This window comes from Hakea prostrata, chromosome 2, assembly GCF_041222555.1.
Source record: "Hakea prostrata isolate BN-2017 chromosome 2, UWA_Hpros_2, whole genome shotgun sequence".
NCBI lineage: Eukaryota > Viridiplantae > Streptophyta > Magnoliopsida > Proteales > Proteaceae > Hakea > Hakea prostrata.
In genome coordinates this window covers 70,238,396-70,266,234 of record NC_142601.1, presented here as the reverse complement: position 1 = coordinate 70,266,234, position 27,839 = coordinate 70,238,396, and the positions used below count along the sequence as shown (strand labels likewise).

The window sequence follows — 27,839 nt, the reverse complement described above, 5'->3', positions numbered from 1 at the left end:
CTCCAAATGGAGTAAACAAACTCAAGGTTACTTGAGTTTTTGTACCTGATATCAATGAAATCCATCTGCTCTTTAAGCAAATGCTTACAATAATTTTTTATTAAAAAATGGCTATAATACAGGCAGGTGTTGTTCCAATCTACTTCATCTGGGTATAACACCATTCCCTCACCCCCCACTGCCCGCTCAAAAAACATATGAAATCTTCCGTCCAACCTTGGTGTCACATTTATTGCTTCAAGTAATCTTAACATCTCTTCTGTAGTCACTCAGGATCAGGGAGAAGCTTGCTTTCTGAGGATCTGCGTTGTCTATCTTCTTGGCTCTGCAAAGACATCGAAGAATCAATCCAAGGCCCATCCATTGATTGGCTACTTCGCGGATGACTCTCTTGGGAAGTGCTTGAATAATGTTTTTGATTTTCCAATGAAAGCTTTTCAAATGCTTTAAACCTCAAATCATCAGTAGCAGAGCTGCGCTTTACAAGAGGTGCTTTAACTGCAATTTTTCCTTCAAGCATGCTCACAGCAGCAGACATAGCGGGCCTGAGAGAAGGGGATGGGTTTGTGCATAAGAGAGCTAGATTTAACATCTTCAATGCCTCTTCTTTGGAGTAGTTTGACCCAAGGATGGGATCCACGAGTTCTAGCAGATTTCCCTGCTCTTGTAAGACGTAGGCCTGTGAAAAATTACAAAAGAACAAAACCAAAACACAGATCAGAAAGGTCAAAGATCTTTTAATCTTTTTTTACCAAGAGGATTTCAGACAAGAGATTACTATTTGATCATGAAGCCAATTAGAGCACTCATAAATACCAACATGGAGAGTAGATGTTAATTTCACACTTCCTTATTTCTAGCAGTAAAGCTATACGACCATGCAGCAGCATTCTTCTTCCCATGAAAAACTATAAAATTTTAGTTTACTTACTTACCCAATCAAGAAGGTAAACAAAATCCTCTCTTGGCCTGTAATTTGTGTTGCTTGTTCCACTGACAATCTCTAGCACAACAACTCCAAAGCTGTAAACGTCTGCTTTGTCTGTCAGATAACCTCTCATAGCATATTCAGGGGCCATATATCCTCTACAAAATTAACATTTCATGGTACTAACGTATTTAGTATCATAGTAGAAACTATGTCACTGCAACATTAACATATCAATCCGCAAACAAAATAAAAAGAAAACTTGAACAAGTTACTGGATACTATTTGATAGGTAACTAGATCACTTATACCAAGAAAAAGGATAAATGCCATGCCATGTGAAATGGAGTAAAATAAAGTAAAACTAAAAGAAAAATAGAATGAGAATTTTTGTAATCATTATCAAGGAAAATGTCTAATTAACATATACCAAAATATGATGATTTAATTTTTTTCTTCACCTTCCAAACAAAACATCAACAAAAAATGTTTTCTAATCACCTTGTTTGAGCTGTGGGCGTTGACTGTTCTTTCAACCAAAAGCCCAATTGAAAACTTCTTTCTTCATATTTATTTAATTCACTTTACACTTAACGTACGTCTGTTCTACCCAGAAAGGAGGGCTAAATTAAGAATCGATTGGTTAGACTCAAAAACCAAGCACCTTACCATAAATAATATTCATGGTAGATGTTTTCTGATATATATAATCCAATGATCAGGTTACATATTTGCTAATAGTCCACAAACAAATGGAAAACATATCAAAATTGAACATTGCGTAAAATGAAAATGTGGAGGATACGCATGTTAGAGTGATGTGCAAGGAAAATAAATGCAATAGTAAGTAAATCTTTCACATTTCTTCTTTACCATATCATAATCACAAGTCGAGGATTCTGTTCTCATTTTATGCCCATTTGGCATCACTGCATTTAGTGGGTTCATTTAACTCAGTTTGCCCAGTCTTCACTATTTCTTGCATGGTTCTAGATTTCGTTATTTTTTAAATGAAATAAGACTACACCAGGTCTCTGTATTTATTTAATTTAATCAAATGACTTTTATTCTGATTTCAAGTTGTACTGACACAATCAGAACTATTCCTACATCAAACTAAGTATTGCATTTATCTACAATATTGTTTACGTTAGCTCATCAGGTCATTCGACCATAAATTTTTATCTGAATTTTTTTTTTCCTTTGAAGTATTCATCAGACTTATGTCAATTTGGGTTTGTTTCAAAATTTAACTTTCATATTTTTGCAAATTAATTTTGAAGGTTCAATGACAATCATGTAATATGTGGTAGATTCTTCTTTTCTAGTTATTTAGATTTTTATTAGCTTGTACCATGTTTTAACGTTCCTATTTGCTGAGTACATGTTTAACTTGAGTCACTTTTCTTTCCTCTGTTAATTTACTCTAGCTATGTTAGGTAAATTTAGATTTGTACTAATCCAAGAATGATAAGGTGTGGTTTTACTAGTGATTGGAATTGGATCTTGAGAATCTTTTCGGGCTCCTCTATATGCGACCAAGTAGGTTAGCTACTCTTTGGAGCCACCATCCACCACTTATGGTGGGAGCTCAACCTCAGGAGATTGACATCCAAATCTCGTCCCTTAGACTTGATTTGAAAGGCCATCTGTTTCGATGTTTCTTCAAAGCTATTGTCTCTTCCCCACCCCCCCTAGCAGATTCCCCAAGGACTAGGCTTACTATTAAATCCTGGGGTCTCTCCACTACCTTCCAATCCTCTTCTTGATCAGTTCCCCCCCCCCCCTCTCTCTCCTCTTTTGTATCTTCTTGTTGTCTTTAATACATTATTTATTCACCCCCAAAAATAAAATAAAAATGATTAGGTAATCAACTAGTTTCCTTTCTATTGTTTTCATTGATATGATACACTACATTAAAAAAAAAGTCAACCAGTTAAAAAACCTGTCTAAACAGATGGACCAAGGGCATAAGCCCTTCTCTCTCAGATGGTAATAGACTTTTAAAATTGAATGTGGATCACAGAAATTTTATTGGGAACAAAAGAAATTCCTCACATGCATAGTTCTCAAGGCAAGTAGAGAATCCAAGGCATTGGAAAGGATGCTTAGGTGTGCAACATATAACTTATACGTAACAACAATGATAATTTCATATGGTCATTTTGAAATGCAATAGAGAAACCATACCAATGCAATTTGATAAAACTATGCTAGTAATGACCCAATAAATAACTATAAAATAAACAAAGTCTAGAACATACACATTTATCGAAAAAATAAGCAAAATAATCAACATAAACTTGTGGGGAAAAAAAAGGTGTGTTGTCATCTTGACATAAGAAAAAGCCTGAATCCATAGGCGGTTCTTAGTGACCTGATGACTATACTCACATGCAAAAAAGAAGAGTAAGAAAGAAAAGAAATCGCTCACATAGTTCCAGCTATCCGAGTGCTAATATGGGTGTTCTCCTCTTCATCAAGTTTAGCCAAACCAAAGTCCGAAATCTTAGCATTAAGATCCTTATCAAGCAATACATTAGTTGCCTTTATGTCTCTATGGACAATTTTTAGCCTTGATTCTTCATGAAGATAAGCTAGACCTTGTGCTATCCCCAAGCAAATCTTGTGCCTTGTTGGCCAGTTCAAGTACATTCTTTGATCTTCACGACCTAAATGCATATTACAACTCTCAATCATTTGACCATTAATTCTTGTGTAAACCTCTTAATCTATTATAGACAATGTGATTGAATATAATTCATTTATTAAATTAAAAGAATAGACATTATATCCAACACGGCAGTATAGGATTTACCAAATAGTGCACGGGCTAGGCAATTATTTTCCATATACTCATAAATCAACATTAATTGGTTCCCTTCAATGCAACATCCATAAAGCTTCACAAGATTTGGGTGCTGTAAAGCAGAGATCATGCCTATTTCATTTACGAATTCACGGTTCCCTTGCTTGGACTTGGAAGAAAGCTGCTTGACAGCAATTACCTTACCATCTGATAACGTACCCTAAGATAACACAAGTAAAATTTGAATCACTATTTCACCGAAATGTACAAGATAAAATTTGAAACCAAACTGCTTTTCATTTTCTTTTCTATTTATAAGCTTTTCATTTATATCCTACATTTTTGTCTTTCCTATTGAAGACTAAAGCAAACTGACAACATCTAAATGTTCAGCACACTGCTACCATATCAATTTAAAGGCTCAACCCACAAAAGATAGAAATAAGAAGGGTGAGTGAAAGACATAATCACTGACATACCTTATATACAGGCCCAAACCCGCCTTCACCTATCTTATTTGCAGCATTGAAATTCTCAGTTGCAGCTTTAATCTGTCTCAAACTGAAGTGACCTGTTTGTAGCTCTATGGCTTTAAGTTGACCAGAATTAGTAATACTCCATGCACAGATGAAATTACAATGATACATAATATATCCAATCAATGATATGTGTTATGTGGCATATATAAACATTTTGCATGGACACTATTTTTTTGTAGATACAAAGCATGTATGTATGTGAGTATCTGTGATACAAACATGAAGATATGATATGAAGTGTGATGCATGGAGAATAATGATCAAACCAATAAATAAATAAAATATAAATAGTAGACATGTGAAGTAAAGGAGGGCAAACACAAGTTCTGATACACCATCAAAGCATAGACCAAGAACCAATCAATATTAAGACTTGAAGACAAGAAAGCAAGCAGAAGATGAATAAGGAAAAGCAGATGGGGGAAATTATTGAATTATGATATACTCAATTTGAGAGTTATTGTAGTTAGACTGCCATTTCATTTATAAATAGAATTACAAGCCAAGGAAAGGTGGACTATAAGTAGGAACCCTACTAAGAGTATACAACACTAATTAGTAATTACATGATGAAAAGGAAACCAAAAAAGAGGCAAAAACAATTATCACATCAAAAAGTCTTAACCGTGACGACAACTACCACATTACTGCTAGGACAACAATACCACAAGGGCACACTTAACGACTTAACACTCTCCCACAAGCTGGAGCATATAGATCATCCATGTGATACTTTCCGGAAGGTAAGACCAAACAAAGGCTTGCTAAACATATCACCCAGCTATTTCACATATGAAATGAATGGTGTCACAATCATTTTCTACATAATTGCATCCACACAAAATGAAAATTGACTTCAATATGTTTAGTACTTCAATGAACACAGGGTTGCCAGTATGTACATAGCCATTTGATTATCAATGAAAACAATGGATTTTTGTATAAGCCATTAAATATGTGATGACCATGTTAACTGTTAATGTTTGTTGGCTTGTCTAACCTATGTAGGGCCTAAAATGGTACAAAAAGCAAGTTAATATGATATTATTTTTTTCCCAAGCCTCCATCCTACAAACTACACAAAAGGAAGAGAATCATTGGGGAGGATTGAAGAGAGACAGATAAACCCAACCCCAAAAGAAGTAACTGCAAAAGGCAAGAGGGGAAATAAGAGGAAATGGTAAGAAACAAATTTTCAATAGAGAAAGAAGACACCAACTAGGGCTAGAAGGAGCACGCTAATAAAAAGGAATGGTGGGCTTAAGGACAGATGGCTGAGAGGAAAAACATAGAAGAGATAGGATGGTGACTGGACATCAATTGTAGGTGAGGGTTTGAAGAGGACCAAAGTAAATCCACTTTAACTTATTGAAATAAATCAACTGAAATTCTGGTTGATATCTTCTTCAAATCTTTAGAATCTTCCACAATACATGATGGATCAATGGAGGAAATTCAATTGGATAGATTCTTGCTCTTCAACCACTAGTGATCCAATCAGAATGCAGGGGAAAGAATCCCATAATGGCATTGTGGTAGTCTTTATCCTTGGATTTAGGATAAATCATTCACATTTACAATTATAAGTAGTTTAGTTTAGTATTGTAAAGTTTTTACCATAGGTAGATGATACAGGATAAAGTGCTCATGTGTGTGTAACCTTTATTTGAACCATGTTATGATGAATTAATGTCAGCCTAGATGTGCAATCAGGTTTGCTGGAAATGGAATATCATGGTTTGTAGCATGTGATCTAGAGTCAAATTTCCAGAATTTGGTGAATTTTCTCAATGGTTGCCGAATGGCTCCTTCTAGTATTCGGAGTATTATTGATGATATCACGTGTATTAAGCAGTGATTTGAATCTTGTGTTTTCTCATACATTCTATGAGAGTCAAACTTTGTCGCTGGCTCAAAGAACCCTGTTGCTCGTGAGCATGACAACTTGGCCCAATTCCACTTCATGGCTTCAGGGCCTTCTTCCTGGTCCATGAGCTTGCTCGTCTCTTTTAATATAATCTCAGTTTACACCCCCCCCCCCCCCCCCCCCCAAAAAAAAAAAAAAAAAGAGATGAAGTTATGATGAGTTAATGTCAGCCTACCTAGTATCAACAGATGTCTCCGAGCCTTCAACCAGTAACTTAAAATATTGAAGGTATCAAAGATTCAAAAGTTAGGATTTAGCAATCCATGGTTTCAATGAAGGTGTAACTGCAAACATGACCATGGCCTGTGGTGAATGCATCTAACCTTATTCCTTCAATCAATGTAATTATCCTTCATTTAGTTACTAGTTTATATCCATTGCATGAATTTTACTCTGTATAAGCATGTTTATTTTGTTCTCTCAACGAATAACCCTTGTGTTCAAAGTAAAACTACTCCAAATGAATTACTTTTATATCGTTAATTGACTAATACTGAAACCCCTATAATTTTTATTTTTATTCTTTTCCTATTAGCTTCAGACCTCTTTCCCGCTATATCTAGCATATTACTTTTCCTGACCCTAATTAATTTACCAGGATTTCTAATTGGAAGGTAATTTCATATCAATTATAATGAAACCTACTCTAGGAATGCTGTGAAAATAATGCATTGTGCTTTCTAACCTTTTTCATCAAGATCCTTCCTTCCCAAGCAACCTTTCACCCAAAGAATCAGTAAAATCAATGCTACAAAAACACATGAAGCAACAATGATACCAATAATTGCTCCAACTGAAAGTCCACTGCTTGTGTCAAAATCTGCACAATCAAGCAAGATGCAGTATCATGATGAGGAGCGCAAACAATGGGGAAAAGAGAAAGTGGGTAGGTAACTTACTTGGTGTCACTGAAATAGCTGATATTAGGGGTCCATATACTCCTCTCCTGGGAATCGCAGCAGTCCCTTTTCCAGACCGTTAGAGGTGGATCTCCAAGGTACTTCCAGTGACAGTAACATTATTAAATTCCTTAATGATGCTCTTAGCAGTCCCATTAGCTTCCTCTGCAATATTAAAATCCTTCAAACATATTTCTCCCTGCAAGAACGCAAAAGTATGTTGGAGAAATTGTGTTAAAGAAATGATCATCCATGCTCTTCAGAAAGTAGCTGGAAAGTTAACTAGAACATATATTCAAGAAACATATTAAGAAAAGAAAAAGAGAAGTAATGGAACAAGAGCACAGTTTCTTAAGGGAAATTGATAAAGAGAAGTAATGGAACAAGAGCATAGTTTCTTAAGGGAAACTGATAAAGAGAAACTAAGTGGCTAAATAAACAAAATACCAACGATGGAAATTGTCAGTCACTCACTTGGATTGATACATCAAATATGCGCCTACCAAGGCTACTAAATGTCTGGTCTTCTGTAAACGTTATTTCAGCAAAGTGGAGACGCACTGTATAACTACCTCTCCGTAAACAGTGGCCATAATATCTTAGTGAGATAGGAGCAATTCGAGCTGTCATATATATGGATGGATCAGTTATGTTCAACACTGATGAGTTTGTGGTAAAGTACTGAGCATCGACTCTATTCAAAAAGGTTCCTGTAGTGCTAGAAGCCCATCTGTCAGTGTGATAGATGTATGATGCTGAACCATCCACTTGAGGTGTTAAATCCTCTTCATATGCCTCCCCATCAAAATTTGTCAACTGGCCTCCACAATTGATAAACAATGAATGATCTGCATACATAGTTGGAATCAGGGGATGTATCCATATAAGATTATTTCCTGTCAACCACTTGTATATCCCTAACAAAGGCTCTAATGTTTTATCATCTAAAAAAGTAAGCAAGTTCTATGATTACATTTAGGCTTTCCATAGCAAGGGAGGTCCTTCTTCAAGCACCAATCAACTCTGCAAAAGTTTCCACAGATGAATTTATTTTCTTCACAAGACTCACTAATCAATAAAAATTAGCATTCTATGAAACGAAAAAACTTACGAGTTGTCTTCTGAAGATGAATAACTAGCAATTGTTTTCCTATTTAAGGAATAAGCAAACCAATTTCATCAGGGAAATTAAAAAATATATTAAGAAAATCATCTATTGATATTAAATCCAAAGGAGATAATATAGGGTATTGAATATACAGTGAATTTTGTTGTGCACAGCTAGTTCGGGAAGCATATCCAGTAAAATTGTTGTAGGATAAATCACTGACAAACAAAGCAGATCATGTCATGGTACTGTAGTTCTTGATAAAAAAGAATATGTCAAGACACATAAAACAATTGCCATAAAAATATCAAGTGTGAAATTCATCAAAAATCAAGTCAATTGAAGCTAAAAGATCTTATCAACCATGACTCTAAACTTTTGAAGAAGAGAAATACTCACGTTTTTATTTGATCTGTTGCAAACAACCACCCTGGCACTTCTCCAGTTAGCAAATTCTTAGTAAGAAACCTATGTACATAAACAATATAGTGCCTACCGTGAGAACAAAGATATCTATCATTGATATATTCAGAGAAATCATTAATAGGAAAAGTTGAATTATCCTATTTATGCAATACACCTATGACTATGCCAGCAAGAAAGTGTAATAAAGTGCTAATCATAGATAACCAGAAATAATGGGACATATTTCTCTTTGTGAGGGATTAACAGACACTTGTAATCAGATGTGAATACAATAAAACAATGACCTACAAAAGGAAAATATATAAATAAAAAATTTTCTTTTACGTACAAGAATTGCAGATTTGCTGGAACTCGGAAAATCTGAATTTGACCAGTCAACCTGTTGAAGCTTAGGTCTCTACAAAGGGTAAAAAAGACAAACCACTTCAGAACATAACTAGAAAAGTTGTCTAGATAGTTTAATTTAATGATGGACTTGTGAATTGTGTTACATTCTAATCAATGTAGGGTAAAATTTAGCAATATAAGCCCATGAAGACATTTGATCGATATATATATGGAGAATATTGATTTAAAATAATAAATCAACGGAATTATTGTTGGCAGTCAAACTGCCTTTGGTACCAAATATACAGTTAATAGAACCCTACATTCATCGGATTATTACTTTAGTGTCAAATCCTTGAAGTAAATTTGCCTTGTGTTTTGATAATCACGAAATCAAATTTGTCAACCACAAGATAATATATGGGGTGGCAAAGTAAATCAACCAACGACAAAATAAATATCAGCCTTCAGAAATATGCACCTAGACAAAGAGTTACCTCGCTAATGAATAATCTATGCTTGTCTATATTAGAAAAATACAATTGAAAGTAACACTTAGACAAAGAGATACTTCTGTAATAAACAATCTGTGGCTGTCCTATATTAGAAAAATATAAGATACAACTCAAATTAACCAGATGGATGATGGTGTGGTTTTATTTTGCTAGAAAGTTGTATCTATTCTTAGTACGTCTTGTGAATCTTGTGGAAAAGACACGGTGTTTGAGCATATCTCTAGAAAAACTTCTTTCTGGTCTCTTTCCATATATATGGGAGGTCAAGCCCATTTTTAACAGTCTTTTAAGATAATCCCATCTTTGTTTTTCTTGTGGGTTTATCCCTCTTCATTGCTTACATCCAATTGAGTACAACCTTCAATATTCTTGGATGCATAGTACAAGAGCGTGCGAGATCTCACTGTCTCCATTTAGCAGGACAAGACGATGTGCTTAGCACATAGAGTCGCAAGTCTCAATGCCTGATTTGTAACTTCGATGATTGAATTATCATTTGAACTTTGTAATTTATTTTTGGTGAATAAAACAATGTAATTTGAACTATGAACATGATTGGTGTGTAAATTTGTTTGAACTTTGAACTTTTAGCATTAATGTAATGTATGAGTATATGACGTGTGTAATAGGTTTTAAGGTTTCACTTCAGCATAGTGGTTTCCAACTTGGGGTCCACATTTACCTTCTTCTTTTTTCCCCATAAATCTAAGGTCACCATGTGCTTAGAAGGGCTGAAATAGGCTGAACAAGAAGTCCCAAATAACCCCAAAAACTCCTTGAGTTGAGCTCAAGTTGTGAAAAAAATTCCACCTACTCAATGAAATCTGGCTGACATAACGAGCCAACTCTCGGTTTTGAGTTAGTGAGATGAGCCTTGATATCGAGATGTTGCACATACTTGGGTGGACTAGTTAGTGGTGCAGCACTATTAGATAGCCTCACATTTTGGGGTTGTTTTCCCTTGGGGATTGATTTGCAAATATGCGGCTTTTCGCTAATGGGGGCCTCTACAACCTTGAGGAGAGTGACAATTTGGCACACCTCTATCCATATCAGTGTTGCACTGTTGCAGAATCCAAATCTACAATGCTGTAGAATCTGAATAAAGTGAAGGTGGTATACTCCTTCAATTGGTGGATTTTGCTACATAATAGGTAAGTTTTATATAACTTTCATGTAACATATTACTACAATCCTTAAGGTTGTAGATTGCTTAAGTTTTTGTCATTCTGATAACATTATGAGAATTCAATAAAGGTAATTTGGCAAAAGAAAACAAAAAGCTTTCCTAGAGTGGTAAAAATATACTTAACAAGTAATCCATGGCATGAGTTCTAATTGTCACAGACAACCATTTTTTTTTTTGGAGGAGAAGGGCGGAATGGATAATCCCGAAGGAGATATGAAATTGTGAACTCTCAATAAACCACCATCTTTTATCATCATAGTACATTATTTATTCAATTAGATTGAGAATGTGAAACAGAATATACAAATACTGATTTCTGATGGATTATTGTTAGTAGATCCATATTGAAAAACATAATCTTAGTCAAAGGGAAGAAATTTATAAAATGAAACTCACAGAGTTTTCAAATCTGGCATCAGTTTTCCAATGTATTCTGGAATTGAACCCATAAGAGAACAATTTCTCAGTACCCTACACCACCAAAGAAAGCAAGTCCTCATGAGCATACTAAACCATAAACAAACTGGCATACGCAAATGCCATGTCATCAGCTAGATCGGTATTTCAACCAACAATAAATTTCCTCAACTGAAGCAGAAAAACTCACAATTCATTTATATTTGTCAAATTCTGCAAATCAGGGAAAGGAAAAGTCATATTTGACCCATGAAGATCAGATATCCTCCTGAAATTCAACATGCAACAAGTCAAATCTCTGTTGATTCTTCAATGTTCTCCTTCAAGTTGATTAAGTATAACAACTTTAAAAGTTCCAGATGGTATACTCACAGTGCAGTTAGGTTTTTCATAAAGGAGATGTTAGGAGGAACAGGGCCCTCCATGGAGGTGCCCTGCATATCACTGCAATAGACGGTTTGAAAAACTCAAAAAAAAGGAAAACAACATAAGAATTCTTATATAATAGAACAAATCCTTGTCATATTTGTCTACATTTATCAAATGAAGAAAATAGAAGAAAGGATGGCAAAAATCTGGTACATACAGTCTAACAAGTCCAGTCCAATTTCCTATAAAATCAGGGATCTTCCCTGAGATGCCAGTCCCATCTATCAAACTGCAAATAGCAAGTTAATTCAGGCATTCATTATTTAAAATTTTTTAAACTGTCCAAGCAACCACCTCCAACTTACAATTCTTGCAAGCTTGTAAGGTTGCCATATGTTTCTGGTATAATTCCTGTGAAATTGTTTGCAGAAACAATGCTGCAAGAATAAGAAATCTGTGTACAATAAGTTCATTTGAAACAATGACAATAGTAAAAATAATTATAAAGTGAACGTTGAAGATGATAATGAAGGTTTGACCCAAAAAAAAATAATATCAAATAACCCTTATTTCTTCAAAACCATTACCAATCTGCAATCAGATCAATAAACTGATAAGCTTAATCTATGTGATTTTAGTCATATTCTTACCAAGCAATGAAAATGAAGGTTTCTTAGCTCACTTCAGCCACCCACCCACCCACCCACACAACCCCCCCCCTCTCACCTATCCCCTTACATAGCTGAGAGTCACTTCATTCATTTATCAAAACAGTTGATTCAGGCATGCAAAAAACACTTAAATATCACTTCAAACTATGATTGGCATATGCAGAGTTTAACTATGAAGTTTGTTGTCAGGAGATGTATCTTTATTTGGTTATGTTGGCTAAGAGGAAATTAGTAAGTAGTGTTGGATTCTATTAGGAGTCTAATAAGAGTTTGTATAGGAGTTAAATTAGAGTTTGCATTCATGTAAACTTCTATTCCTTGTAATAGTCTACTTTCCACTTTATTATAAATAAGGGCTTGAGATCATGGATCAATAACCATCCGCCAACTTGTATTTCAACATGGCATGAGCCTAATTCGATTTGGGGGACCTACCTTCTTCTTCTTCTGTTTTTTTCAACCCATCGAATCTTCGTTCTGGAGTTTTTCAGTACCATCTTTGTTGGATTCTATTAGGAGTCTAATAAGAGTTTGTATAGGAGTTAAGTTAGAGTTTGTATTCATATAGAATTCTATTCCTTGTAATATTCTACTTTCCACTTATTATAAATAAAGGGCTTGAGATCTGGATCTGCCATTCTACTACATCGTTTCTTTCAACATGGCATGGCCTAAGTTCGATTAGTATGTTCTTCTATTTTTTCTGTGTCTTCAAACCTATAAACCCACGCAGATTTTTTTCTCCAAAACCCTTCGCGTTTTTTCTTGTTCTTCAACAACCTAATTCTGCAACCATCGTTTGGCAGAATTTTTCCCTTTTCAAACCCATGCCCGCACCGCTGCACTATTTTTCAGTTCCACCTGGACCGAGGAGGAAGAGGAAGACCACAACCTGCTGCTGCTTCTTGCGATTAGAAAACGATCGCGGCCACAACTGCTGCTGCTTCTTGCGATTAGGTCTGAATCACGGTGGGCTAGACCAAGAGGGAGAAGCCACCATCGCCATCGCCTTCACCTTACTGCTGTGCATCATCTTCCCAATCGTGCACATTCTTTGATTTTTCGGTGTGTGGAGGTATCGATTGTTATTTGGTTGGTTTTTTGGGTTCCTTCTGATTTGGTTCTTTAGTTCATTGTTTGGTTCAATTCTTGGTTCATTGTCCAAAATAGACTGACCGCCATATTTTTCTTTTTTTTTTTTGTCTCTGGTTCTATTGGCGACCAGATTTTTCTTTGGTTCAAAAAAAAAAAAAAAAAAGGGGGTTTGTCATATCTTGTTTGGCTATTGCATTGTGGGCGTTTTAGTTTTTTTCGGTGGCTGAGACATTTTTTCAACATGGCAACTATCGGTGGTACTCTTGCTCCCACCGCCCCGAACATTACCCAATTTTCATCCTCTTTCGGTGTTTGATGGGCAAATTATTTGATTTGGTCACGATCTGCTTACTTAACTATTCTTTGGGGGACTTGTTGGATACATTACGGCACCATTATCAAACCTTCTACCACGGGCGTTTCCGATGGATCTCGATGCTCTCTTATTATGTCATTTCTCTTGAATTCCATGATTCCAAATTTGCCCGTGGATATCTATTACTTGATCTGCTGCCCAAATCTGAAGGCTACTCGACATATGGCGTTGGGGAATGTGCACGGTTTCGAGCTACGGAGCTTCTGAGACTACCCAAGGCTATTGTGGCCCACTATTATCTTGAGTTGCGATCTCTTTGGCGAGTTGGATCATTATGGGGATTATCACCCCACTAATCCGGATGATGTGGCGACTTATAAGGCACATTGATAAGATTCGAGTATATGACTTCTTGGCGGGTTTGAGCGTGGGTCGATCGGATCGAGTACAAGTCTTAAGTCGTTCTCCCTTTCCTACACTGGCAGTCTTATGCTCTTGTTCGGTGTGAGGGTCGTCATTAGCCATGCTTCATACTCCTATTTTGGAGAATCGCTTTCGGTTGTTGACTATCTGTCCGGCTGGAGATTGTCGTGTGAGCCCGTCCAACCCTATCATACTAGGATTGTTGGAACTCCATGGGCCTGCTGATTTTGAGGGCACAAGGAATCGCTCGTATCTCCGGCGGTTTCCACGACCCTCTGCGGATGTTGGTCTCTCACGGGAGGAGTTCTTCTTTGCGCGTATTCTGCAATCTTCTTTGCCGGTCGCCTCTCCCTGCTTCCTCTACTAATCAAACCAACTCCTACCTTGCTACTTGGGTAAAACTTTTACAAGCTTCCAAGTTTCTTCGGTTTCTACTCCTTGGATTATTGATCCGGAGCCCGATCATATGCGGGTTTATCCTCTTTTTTCTTACAATATTCTCCAACTTCGGAGGATGTTCGAATTCTTGTGGCTCCTATTCTTCCATTGCTTTGGGGACCATTCGGCGTCTTAAGTTTTACATGTTCCCTCTTTCTCTACTAACTTGCTCTCTATCGTGGTCTTACACATGACTTAAATTGTAAAGTGACATTTTTCCCATCTTATTGTGTCTTTCAGGATCCGTAGCGGGAAGGAGATTGGACGTGGTAAACTAACATGGACTTTATTTGCTCGAGCCGATTGAAGGATCTATTCCTCGACTACATCTTCTAATCGGTCCATTCGGTAATATCGACCTTCATTATGGCACCGTAGGCTGGTCACCCCCTCTAGGAACTCTTAGAAAATATTTCCGATTTAGTTTCTTCTTGTAATGAGGATGATTTTTTTGTGAAGCCTGCATTTTGCAAGCGCACTCGTTCTACTTATTTACCTTCTCTTCATAATAGAAAAAATATTCCTTTTATGTTAATTCATACGATGTGTGGGGTCCCGCCGACGTGTGTCTATCACTGCCATGGTACTTTGTTACTTTTATTGATTGTCACTCTCGTTCTACATGGATTTATCTTTTAAAACAAAAAATGAAGTTTTCCGATGTTTTCGTGATTTTCATAATATGATTAAAACTCAGTTCAATGCCACTTGTGAAGATCCTTCGCAGTGACAATCACAGTATATTGATGGTGAATTTCAAAGAGATCTCTCGACTCGCATAATACATCGACTAGTTCGTTGATCGCTGCCCAAAATGGGGTGGCTAAGGAAGAATCGCATCTCTTAGAGATAGCCCGTTCTATTATGATTGCTATGAATGTACGACCGATCTGGAGTGATGCTATTCTCACTGCTTCTTACCTTATGAATAGGATGCCCGGTAGGATACTTGGTTTTAAATGTCCTAATGAGATTCTTCAGAGCCTCTTCTTTTGTTATTTCCCAAAGGTTTTTGGATGCGTGTGTTATGCCGAATCACGCCCACCGTAATGTTGGCTCCCCGCGCCTACGCTGCATATTTTGGGTATTCTGCTCTCGAAAGGGTACAAATGTTATCATCCTCCCTCCAGAAAACCATTGTATCCATGGATGTACTTTTTCATGAGTTTTGCCCTTACTATACACCTCTCAGGGGGAGAGTCCTGAGGAGAGGTGTTCTTTCCACTCTAGATCTTCCTTTCACACACCAACACAACTTAAGAGTCCCGAAGAGTTTCCACCGGGGAGACTTCGGCCTATACTCGAGGACTCTAAATCCTCCCCCTTCAATTTCGAACCATGTGAAGAACCTAGCCGGAGACCACTCTTGAGACACCTGTTGGGGTCTTTCAAACCGATTACCAAAATAAAGGTGCGACTTATCAGGAAAAATACAACCGCTGCGTGGAGAGGGATACTTACCACTTCGTCTCCCGCTCCGTAATCTTCTCCGGGTATCTTCTTCATCTTCCTATTCTTTGTTAAAAGGGTCATCTTTACTCCATCCCTGCTAAATATGTTTCTTATAACTCTTTTCCACTCCTACCGTGCTTTTATATCCTCTCTCCTCCATCCTATCTGTTCCTAAAAGTTGGCGAGCCTTCTTATAGAGATGGAAGAAGCTATGTAGAGAATCGCATGAGAAATGACACTTGAGCTATTACACTTCCTCCGAAACCATCTCAAATGGGTATTTGTGGTTAAACAAAATATGGATGGATCTCACATTAGCTACTAGTTGCAAGTTTCCCCCTTGATTATTATCAGACCTTTGCCCTTTCACTAATCGTCTTCTTTTCCTTGTGAACAACCCGAACTTCACCAACTAGCGTAAGATGCCTTCTTACTGGGAGTTCAAGTCTATTAATCCCACTGGTTTTTCCGTGCAATCTCGAGTCCTCTTAGGTCTTTGGGTTCTCTCTAATCTTGGTTTGCCCTTCACATGACTTCTTTGGGTACACGCATCTATCATACACTATTTGTCAAGTCGTACTAACATCACACTTCTCATTGTCTATGTCATATTGTCATCACATGATGTGAAGAATTCAATTAGACTATCTTCAGAGTTTATTAATCTAAGTTCTTTTCTTATTGGTCTCGATCATATATATTCCTATCCCAAAGTATGTCCTAATCTATTATCATGGGAATGTTGGTGTGTATTGATACCCCTATTGCTTTATCTTCTTGCTATATCTTTTCTTTTTAGCTCTTTTGGCTTCTCAAATATTAGTCCTTCCCCCCTGATGTTATATTTGCACAGGCTCTATTAGTATTCTAATAATCCGTCACTGATCCTACCTTAATTCTTTTTTGTCAGGATTCAGCTTATCTCTCCTTTTGTAAGATCTAACCATTCATTTTTCCTGGGATTGAAATTTCCTTCCTATTTCGTTAGCATGTAATATCTATCCTCCTAGGGGAGTGTTGTTCTATTAGAGTCTTAAGTTTGTATAGGAATTGTTGAGTTTGTATTCATATATTCTATTCCTTTAATATTCTACTTTCCACTTAATTATAAATAAAGCTTAGATCATGATCATAGCCATTCTACTACATCGTTTCTTTCCAATCTTGGTCCCACCCAAAAACTTCTTCCTCTCATTCTGTCGAAGAAAAAATCCACTTCCTCTTCCCCTCCTTCCTCTCTTTTTTTCTCCTTCTTCTCGCTCTTCTCTTTTAGTCTCCCTTCTTTTCCTTTTTCTTCCTCTTTCTCCTTCTTACCTCTCTTTATGGTTTATTTATTTTTGATTCAGTTTTTGAATTCATTTTTGATATAGTTTTGAATTCTTTTTGAATTTAAGTTTTGAATTCAGTTTTTAATTCAATTTTTGAATTTAAGTTTTGAATTCAAGTTTTGATTATTTTGTAAATTTGCTTTCGGACTTATATGTAAATTTGTATAAGTTCAATTTATTTCAAATTCCTTTTTTCGACATATTTTCATTCTGGGGAGGTAGTCTTTTGTTGTTTGCTTTCTTCTCCATTTCATTCTTAGGTTCCACTATATTTTGTCCATCAACTATTGCTCACCTCCCCTTCCTTCCTCTCTCCCTACCAACTCTTCCTTGCTATATCTAAAACTTTTACAAGCTTTCAATCTTCTTCATTTCTACTCCTTGGATCATTATCGAGCCCAGATCATATGCTTTATCCTCTTCTTTCTTACATATTCTCCACTTCAAGGATAAAGTTCTCCTGGCTCTTTCTTCTATTCTGAAAAGGAACCATTCCTTCTCCATCACTTTCTTTGTCTAAGTTTTCATTTCCCTCTTTCTCTGTAACTTGCTCTCTATCTAGTCTTCCTGACTTGATTGTAGTGACTTTTTCCCATCTTTTGTTCCTTCTCGTCCAGAGATTGCTTAACTACTCTTTATTTGCTTCCATTAGATCTCTCCTTTGACTACTCTTCTAATCCTCCATTCGTAATTCCTTCTCTGGCCCTCTGTCCCCCCTCTGACTCTTAATATTTCTTTGGTTTCTTCTTATATAGATAATTTTTTTCCTCTTTTTCCTCTTCTCTTATTTTTCTTCTCTTCTCAGACCTCTTCCTTTTATCTATTCTCTTTGGGTCCCCCTTTCTTTCCCTTATTTTGTTCTTTTTTTTCCCTCTCTTCTCTGTTTATCTTTTAACAAAATGATTTTCCTGTTTTCGTGTTTTCATAATATGATTAAACTCTTCTCCCCTAATCCTTCCTGCTCCTGTATATTTGGTATTTCGTATCTCTCCCTCCATAATACTTGCTAGTTTTTGTCCTCCCTGGGGTGGCCAATCCATCTCTTATCCCTTCCTTATTTCTTATTCCCGTCGTGATCTTCTCCTCTTCTTCCTTCATAGGATGCCCTTCTTGTTTTAATGTCCTTGATTCTTCCCTCTTCTTTTGTTTTCCCCCTTTTTGGATCTTTTATGCCGAATCACAGCCCCACCGAGTAGCTGGCTCCCCGCGGCTTACGTTGCATATTTTGGGGTATTCTCTACTCAAAAGGATACAAATGTTATCATCCTCTCTCAAGGAAAACCATTGTATCCATGGATGTAATTTTCGTGAGTTTTGCCCTTACTATACACCTCTCCGGGGGAGAGTCCTGGAGGAGAGGTGTTCTTTCCGACTAACATAGATCAACACAACTTTAGAGTCCCGAAGAGTTTCCCGACCGGGGGGAGACTTCGGCCGGTAAGCCGAGGACTCTAATCCACCCCCTTCGTTTTCGAACCATGTGAAGAACCTAGCCGGGGAGACCACTCTGTGAGACACCTTTGTTGGGGTCTTTCAAAACCAAATTGACCAGAATAAGGAGGTGAAGACTTATCAAAGGAAGAAATACAACCGGCTAAAGCAAGTGGAGAAAGGTGATACGTTACCACTTCGGCTCTCTGCTCCAGAATCGATTCTCCAGGTATCTTCTTCCAATCTTCCTATGCTATTAAAAAAGGGGTCGGATCTTGTACTCAACATCCCATAGCTAAATATGTTTCTTATAACTCTTTGTCGACTCCTACCATGCTTTTATATCCTCTCTCTCATCTGTATTTGTTCCTAAAAGTTGGCGGGAAGCCTATCTGATAAGAAATGGAAGGAAGCTATGGTAGAGGAAATGCAGCAATGAAGAAAAATGACACTTGGGAGCTAATTACACTTCCTCCGGGAAAAAACCAGTGGGCTGCAAATGGGTATTTGTGGTTAAACAAAATATGGATGGATCAGTCAACAAGTTGAAAGCTAGACTAGTTGCAAAGGGGTTTACCCGGACCTATGGGATTGATTATCGGGAGACCTTTGCCCCTGTTGCGAAACTAAATCTGTCGAGTTCGTTGTCTGTAGCTTTGTGAACAAACACTGGAACTTGCACCAACTAGCGTAAAGAATGCCTTCTTACTGGGGAGTTAGCGAGAAGAGGTCTATATGGAAATCCCACTGGTTTTTCCGATGGCAATCTGCAGGGAAAGTCTATCGGTTGAAGAGGTCAATATATGGGTTAAAGCAGTCTCCCGATGCTGGTTTCGACGCCTTGAAGGCAATGACTTCATTGGGTACAAGCAAAGCAATGCTGATCATACACTATTTGTCAAGAGTCGGTATTAACATCACACTTCTCATTGTTTATGTAGACGATATTGTCATCACAGGGAATGATGGTGAAGAAATTCAAAAGTTAAAAGACTTTCTTGGCAAAGAGTTTGAAATTAAAGATCTAGGGAAGTTACGTATTTCTTAGGGATTGAGGTGGCTCGATCAAATAAAGGTATATTCCTATCCCAAGAAGTATGTCCTAGATCTATTATCGAGTGGGAATGTTGGGGTGTAAACCAGTTGATACCCCTATTGAAGTTGGAGCTAAACTTAAAGAAAAGAGGGAGAACCGGTGGACAAAGGAAGATACCAAAGGCTGGTAGGGAAGCTTATTTACTTGTCCCACACCAAGCCAAACATCGCTTATGCTGTAGGGATAGTGAGCCAATTCATGCATGATCCATATTTAGCTCATATGAAGGCTGTTATCGAATACTACAGTATTTGAAGGGAACTCCTGGAAAAGGAATACTTATCACCCACCGATAATCTAAAAGTAGAAGCATACACTGATGCGACTGGGCTGGATCTCCGCGGTCAATTTCAGGTTCTGTACCTTTGTTGGAGGTAATCTAGTTACTTGGGAAGTAAGACGAATGTGGTAGCTTTATCTAGTCCGAGCTGAATATGAGCTATGGTTCGTGGGTTTGTGAGCTCTATGGTTAAAAGGCTTGCTGCAAGATATTGAGTCCAAGTTCCAAACCCATGATGTTATATTGTGACAACAAGTCTGCTATTAGTATTGCTAATAATCCTGCAACATGATCGAACTAAGCACATTGAAATTGCGGTTTTTGTCAAGGAAAGTTGGAACAAGGGCTTATCTGCTGCCTTTGTAAGATCCGGAGACCAAGTGCGTGTTTTTACTAAGGGTTTGAAAGAAAAGATTTCCTTCCTATTCAGGCGTTGGGCATGACTAATATCTATGCCTCGCTGAGGGGGAGTGTTGGATTCATTAGGAGTCTAATAAGGTTTGTATAGGAGTTAAATTAGGTTTGCTTCATGTAAACTTCTATTCCTTGTAATAGTCTACTTTCCACTTTATTATAAATAAAGGGCTTGAGATCATGGATCAATAAGCCATTCTGCCAAACATTGTATATAATACAAAGAGAGGGATGTAAAAACAACACACCTCCCTTGTGGGGACATAATTTTGTGGGTTGGGTTTTGGGTGGGTTGTTTTTTGGTTGGGGGCACAGATAATGTTTCTCCGGGTGGGTGGGGGTGGTTCCACCCTTCCCCCACAAAGGTTGGGTGGGGTGTGGGGGAAAGGAACACCCAACAATCATTAGAAATAAAAACTTGATGCAATTTTGAGTATCTCATGATATGATTTGCAACATTATATATAATGAAGATACCCTTTGATCATCATATATAGGTAAATCTTCTATCTTGCATCCAACCCGTCTAGCATCTTTATACCAATGATGAGACCATACCTCACTTGCCTGTTCACCCATCCCATTTGGCTTGTATCTCCCATATTTAGCCTAGATCTAGGTGCCTTCAGACACTAGACATTGAATGCCGCTGGTTTGGTTCTATTTCTGGAGGTTCTTTAAAGGGTGGCACCATTGGGAAGCTACTTCCAGGGGCCTGCATCTTGCACACCTGGATGGAGTGAAACTTCTGCAGATGGACTGCCAAATCTCAATCCTCTGATCAGACATAGAAAGCCATCTGCATTGATGTGAGCTCCAAGCTCTCCTTTTGCCTCATAAGGCTCTTGTAGATTCCCCAAGGAACAGGTATATTGTTGTTAGCTGGAGACTTATAGTTCTTTGTTAGTTTTGTCCTAGCTTGGTTCAAACCCCCTCCCCCCTTTCTTCCTCTCTTGTTTTTCTCTTCTTCCCTTCAGGGTGTTTATAATGTATATTATTCATCTAAAAGAATATAGGTAAATCTAGTGCCCATCCAAGCTGTTGATTCTTTCTAATAACAAAGTGTGGAAACTAGACTGCTGTTTAAACACAAGGTAGTGCTTCAAATAGGCCAAACTTCTCCTCATCACATTTTTGTTGACTACAAATCACCAATAAACAGTTCAATTTTTTCTGCAGCAGATTGGTTGTTTGTTTTTCAGAAAGTGAAACCATTAATAGGTTAGTGTCTCTCAGTGCAGGCTCTGTAATCAAAGCTATATCCTGACACATACATGGGTCAGCAGAGGACAAAGTGTTAATTTTCTTCGTTACTTTTCCTCTGTCTTTTAATTTAACCACCAAAAATTAATCCTCTGATGCAAGGTTCCATTCAGTTGATTCAACTCTAAAATTGAGCAGAGAACAGCGTGAAAATTAAACCCAAAAAATAAAGTTTCCGTTGCCTTCAAAGTTCTCATGATTTTGCTCAAACATCTGAGTCTTTCCAACTTCAGAGCTTTTTTTTTTCTTTTCTTTTTGGCCATGCTCAAGGTAATCAAGGATCAACCGTCTCTAAAAACTTTAATGATCATCAATTCCATCAGTCTGTTATATCCAACTCGTAACCTACTGCAAAGCAAGCTCAGTAATGTGTGATATTCAGCAGATAGGTCCAAATTGTTCTTATCCTAATGTGCCACAGTAAGAGGGGGACAGAAGACAAAGTGAGAATCAATTGTTGTTCCTCTATCACAGGCAATTACTCAACTGATGGAACCCATATCCAGAGATGTGACATAGCTTTTCTTTTCCTAATTTGATTTGACTATCAATATGCCTGGATTTCACCTACCCCTTCTGCAGATACAAATACTTAATCTTCGTTGATGCAGCACACTTATCTATTCTCGCCTTGAACCAAGTTCTTAGGTCAAATATCAACTTTGGGCAAGTTCACTCCAAACACTACGACTACTATCAGAAAAAAATTGGCTCCATGAACAGAAAATGTTTGCCACCAATGCACAAATATCTTCAGATGACTATGTAGGTTTTGAGGTTCTGTAACTGTGATCGGTATGCTTTAATGTGCAAGATACTTCACCCAAACGACAAGTAAGCTGAAACAATGGAATGAGAAGAGAAGAGAAGAGTAAGCTCACAATCTCTTCAACCGAGACAAATTACCAAGCTCTGGAGGAAGGGTTCCTTCAAGTCGGTTATCTTCCAAGACCCTGGAAGTGATCATTTGAATGAAAATCAGTTTACGTGTCAATTCACTGCCCTAGCCTACCAAGAAGCTTAGGTTATCGATACTCACAGTTGCTCCAGCGAAGCAATGTTACCAATCTCCTTAGGAATTGATCCACTGATGCGGTTTCCCAAAACAGAGCTGCAATGTGCCGAAGTTTCGGTTCGGTTAGATTCCACCTAACTAAACGGTTCTTTGAAGAACTGAAATCAAGCAGCCAAAGAACTGGAAACAGCAAATGCAATTGAGGAGAGACTAGCTTACATGATGACGAGAGGGATCTGAGTCCAACGAAGAGGAATTGATCCATTCAGATAGTTCCGGGTTAAGTCACTGTTCACCCACAAAAGAAGAAAAAAAAACACGACACACAGTAATATTCCTCAGTTCAAATGCCGCTGGGGAAAAAGCTTGGCGCCAAACCCTTCTCCAGCACAAGGGTTTTAATAATCGATGAAGAACGAAAAACACATGGGAGCTGAACAGATTGAATCGACCATGTATGTGATCTCAAAGCCAAATCACACCAACTAAGTAGAGAATAAGAAGACTTACATTTCTTGCAAATAAGGAAGATCTGCGAACTCTTCGGGCAAAACACCGGTGAGGTTCAACCCCTTTAATTGACTGAAATTCAAATAATGAAAGAGAGGGAATTAACAAGAACACTTAAAAAGCAAAAATGATTGAAAATTTTGGAGTTAGTAGACTTACATATTTGTGACGTGGCAAACAGTGGTGGAGCAATTACAAGTAACATTGCTCTTGCCCCCATAGTCAAAAGTCACATTTAAACCTACACCAGCGCTGCAAGAACTTGAACTCACATTCCAATGAATGTTCTCCAACTTTGCTGCTATCTTTTTGAGTGCTATTACTGTTACCATCAAGGTAAGAAAAACTTATATGAGTAGATATTTACTAGGTCAAAATATATATAATTTAGTGATCCAACCTATATCCTATCATATTTTGTGGGGATTCTTTTATACGATACACAATATAGTCTGGAATATATAATATATTTTCATCAATTGAATCCTAATTAATTATTTTTCTTTCAAATAAAAAAAAAAAAAAAAAAAAAGACCATGTATGCTTACCATCAAAGGTTAGTTCAGTAAACAGTGACCAATACTTCTTAATGAAGAGGTCTGAAATTCCACTATCCCCGCACCCAAATATGCATTTTTTTGTTTATATATATATAAATTCCTTTTATATTAGGGGAAAAAAGAAAAAAAAATAACCACATACCTACTAGCTAGTTTGACAACTGAGAGTAAAATATTGTATAGTTGTTTTATGAGTAAACCTTTATAATTTAAAAAATATAATTTAGTGGTCCAACCTAAATCCTAATAAAATATGGAAAGGGCTTTTTTATATGTATACCACATATAGTCATGAAAACAAAATATATTCTCATCTTGAATCGTGATCATTAAATGAAAGAAGAAAAAAAAAAATCATGTGTCTAGACAATCAAAGGATAGCTCAATTGGTAATGACCAATATACTTATTAGCGAAGAGGTCTTATATTTGGCTCTTCCTAATGGTATATGCAATAATTCTTCTCTCACCTTGTAATACGATTTTTTTTTCCATCTAGGTACTCCCTGAGTCCATGTTTCAATGTAAGTAAAAAGTATTATTGAATCCTTCCATGTTCATAAGAAAAAGATCAGGCTCAAATATTATAATTTATTGGTTCAAACTTGTCTAAATATATATAGTTTAGAGGTCCAAAACTATCATATTTTGCAGAGATTTTTTTATACACATACAATATAGTATTGAATAAATAATATATTCTCTTGACAAAAAAAAAAATTTAGAATTTTTGTTAAAAAAAAAAAGATAATATATACATACCATCAAAGGTTACTCAGTAGGCAATGACCAATAGCTCTTGCCGAAGAGGTCTCAAATTTCACTGTCCTTTCAATCTCTATATATAAAAACTCCTTTTATGTTTGGAAAAGAAACAAAACAATGCCACATACCTACTAGCTAGTATGATGATTGAGAGTGAAATACTCTACAACTATTTTATAAGTAAATATTTATAAGTCAAACAATATAGTTTAGTGGTCAACAACTAAGAGTGAAATACTGTATAGCTGTTTTATAATAAATATTTATATTAGTCAAAAATATATAATTTAGCGGTCCAACCTAAATCCTTGTAAAATATGGTGGGGACTCTTTTATATGTATACCATATATAGTCATGAAAACAAAATATATTCTCATCTTAAATCATGATCATTAAATAAATAAAAATTCATTTGCATAGACTTTCAATTAGTAATGACCAATATGGATTTTTATTTTTATTTGCGGCAGCAGCTGCCTGCTGCTGCCGAGGGGCTAGGATTAAGCCACATAAGCTAAAAGAGATCAGACGGTTTAAAATGTAAAAGCAAATCTTGATTTTTACATTTAAAAGTATAAAGCTTTTCAAATTTACAAAACACATCCCTGCTTCTATTCGATCCAATCACTCCAAACTCGTCCGCTTCATCTTCACGTCATTCCACCACCGTCACCTGCAAACTTTTCCAGGCAACCCTTTCTATGAGTTTGTCTAAATTTTGTTAGGTTGAAGCACATTTGAGATTTGTGAACTACGAAGCACGAACTGTGAACTTCTCGGTTGCGCGGGAGTTTTCCATCCGAAGAATTCCATGGAGGCTTCCACCAATCAGAACCTCTACAAAAAATTTAGTCACCTCCGCCATTCAAAGATGTTGGATCGCTGAAAATTTTTGCAGATTAACGGTTGTTCTTAAAAGCATTCACGACTCGGTTTCTCCGCTCGTCAAAACAGAATCCATTGTTTTTTCGCTTGGAGATGCTGTACTCGAAGAAAGCAACTCTGAAACTGGAAAACTTATTGGCTTGGAAAGATGTTAAATCTAAAATGACTATCTGGATTCGAAGCTGAACACTCCTCAGATAGATATATAGAGAGAGAGAATATGCACCACAACAGCAGCAGCTTTTGCCCTGGAGGAAAACCCATCTAGCAAATCAAAATCCAAAACGTGTATATGACACATCCTTACGCTGACAACGCCTGCACTTGCTTTCTCCCTCCTTAGTCTCTCCGTGTCTTCTCCCCTGAAAACTTTCCAGGCCACCATGAGGGTCACGGTCACCTCCACCAGCTTCCACGTTGTTGTAAAAACCATCATTATATTCCTGATTCTATCAACCATCTCTATCTTGGCTAGCTCCTGAAACCTAGTTATACAAGTGGGTTTAGTTCAATTCTTGTGTGTCTGTGAGAATCCCAACGCTCATACGTATACATTAAAGAAGTATAAGATTGAATTCCTGAACACAAGAAGAGGATGTGTTTTGTAAATTTGAAAACCTTTAAACTTGTAAATGTAAAAATCAAGTTTTGCTTTTACATTTTCAACCGTCTGATCTCTTTTAGCTCATGTGGCTTAATCCTAGCCATCGGCAGCAGCAGGCAGCTGCTGCCGCAAATAAAAATCCTGACCAATATACTTATTGGTGAAGAGATTTTAGATTCTGATGGTATATGCAATAGCTATTCTTCCACCATGTAATACAATTTTTTTCCCCCACTGGATTTTCTCTGAACCCATGTTTCAGTGTAAAGAAAAAGTATTATTGAATCCTTCCTTGTTACTATGAACAAATAATGATCAGACTCAAATGAAAGAATAATCGAAAAAGTAAAATCTCAAACATTAAATAAATACTGATTGGGTATTCATGCAAGAAATTTGCTTGAGATATGATAATTTTTGCTGAAATCATGTGAAAACACTCAGAGAAAAGGTAATCAATGATTCTATGAACATCTTCACAGAGATAAATCGAAATCTTGAATGGGAAAAACAGTTTTTTCTAAATTAAAGAAAACAACTCTCAAGAGAAAATATTTCACTGGTATCTGCTGGGAGAGAGTACTTCTATTATTGAGTTATGGCAGATACTCACCTTCTTCATTGGGCAAGGTCTGAGCTTCAGATGTCAAAAAAGAGAAGCAATTCAACGAAAGAACAACGATGAGAAGAACCCATGAAACCTTGTTTGGAAGCGCACGAGTTGCAGGTCTCATGGCCATTAACTCCTCCTCGTCAACTACCTTCTTCCCTACAAAAAACTCTGTGTGGCATAAACAAATAAATTAAATAAGCGAGCTCGATTGAGAATCTTCAGAGACAGAAACTCGAGCAAGCTCAGGAGATAAAGAGACAAGAATTCATCTCAGTGGTTTTTCAGCATTGAAAACTGAAGTTTTGCAATAGAAAGCTCAACATCAACCCGTTCAGAATTACGTGAAATGATTAATTAAGAATCCAAATTGAATACAATTCGGTTTAAGTCAGGTTTAAAGCATAAAATAATCATGCAGTGGACTTGGTCCACCGACAGTTGGATAGATTCAGCTTCCAAAGATTATAAAAGGCTGCTGAGGCCGGATTCAAATAATTGAGTTGTTTATGGCACGCAACTTAGAAAATTTGAAGTGATCCATAGGGTTTTAAACTTTTAATTGTCATTATCGATGATGGGTTATCTCATTTTCATCTTTTACTGAAAACGAAACTCCGTAGGAATATCCTTGATGGTTGGCTCATGGTTTTGCTTACGCTGTTTGGCAATCTATCTAGAGAAATGAGCTGAGAGTTTCTGAATGGTTCAAAAATGGCGACAATGCTGTTGGTTTTATAGGGTTAAAAGATGTCCTTGTTGTGTAAAATTTTGTCATAGTTTTAAAATTCTAGCTATTGCATTTTATGCAAGAATAAACGATGCTGTCAACGGATGGCCATGCATATTTATTAGTTTTTTATATGTATATTAGACATTTTAACCTCGGTTGGTAAAACATCACATTTCATGAGGTTAAGAAATTAATTTTCCTAGGGGCCAAGGCGAAGCTTTGTTTTATAATCAACGTGTGTAACCTTGTCTAGATTCACATCCTCTGTAATTCTTTTCCTTACAATTCCCTGTAATTCCCTCTTAAGATTGTGCCATGTGGCATTTAAGTGATCCAACGGTTACCCAACATACTAGAGTTTAAATAAAATTCAAATTTAGTTTATATTGGGTAATCGTTGGATCACTTAAATGCCACATGGCACAATCCTAAGAGGGAATTACAGGGAATTGTAGGGAAAGGAATTACAGAGGATGTGAATCCAACCTTGTCTGCAC

At 37.0% G+C, this 27,839-nt stretch overlaps 1 protein-coding gene across 1 annotated transcript; it reads right to left on the bottom strand.

Annotated features, from left to right (window-relative positions):
• Positions 1 to 51: 51 nt before the first annotated feature.
• LOC149026181 (putative LRR receptor-like serine/threonine-protein kinase At1g53440) lies at positions 52 to 26,987 on the bottom strand. The gene is given in 24 exon segments (XM_089146428.1): positions 52 to 679; positions 936 to 1,086; positions 3,363 to 3,600; positions 3,747 to 3,957; positions 4,217 to 4,326; positions 6,889 to 7,023; positions 7,103 to 7,301; positions 7,577 to 7,950; positions 8,076 to 8,125; positions 8,214 to 8,252; positions 8,363 to 8,428; positions 8,610 to 8,678; positions 8,965 to 9,033; positions 11,064 to 11,138; positions 11,275 to 11,352; positions 11,457 to 11,528; positions 11,671 to 11,742; positions 11,819 to 11,890; positions 22,542 to 22,613; positions 22,700 to 22,771; positions 22,895 to 22,963; positions 23,186 to 23,257; positions 23,345 to 23,507; positions 26,613 to 26,987. Coding segments are annotated over 24 exon segments (3,069 nt in total). The 5' UTR covers positions 26,740 to 26,987; the 3' UTR covers positions 52 to 265.
• Positions 26,988 to 27,839: the final 852 nt, after the last annotated feature.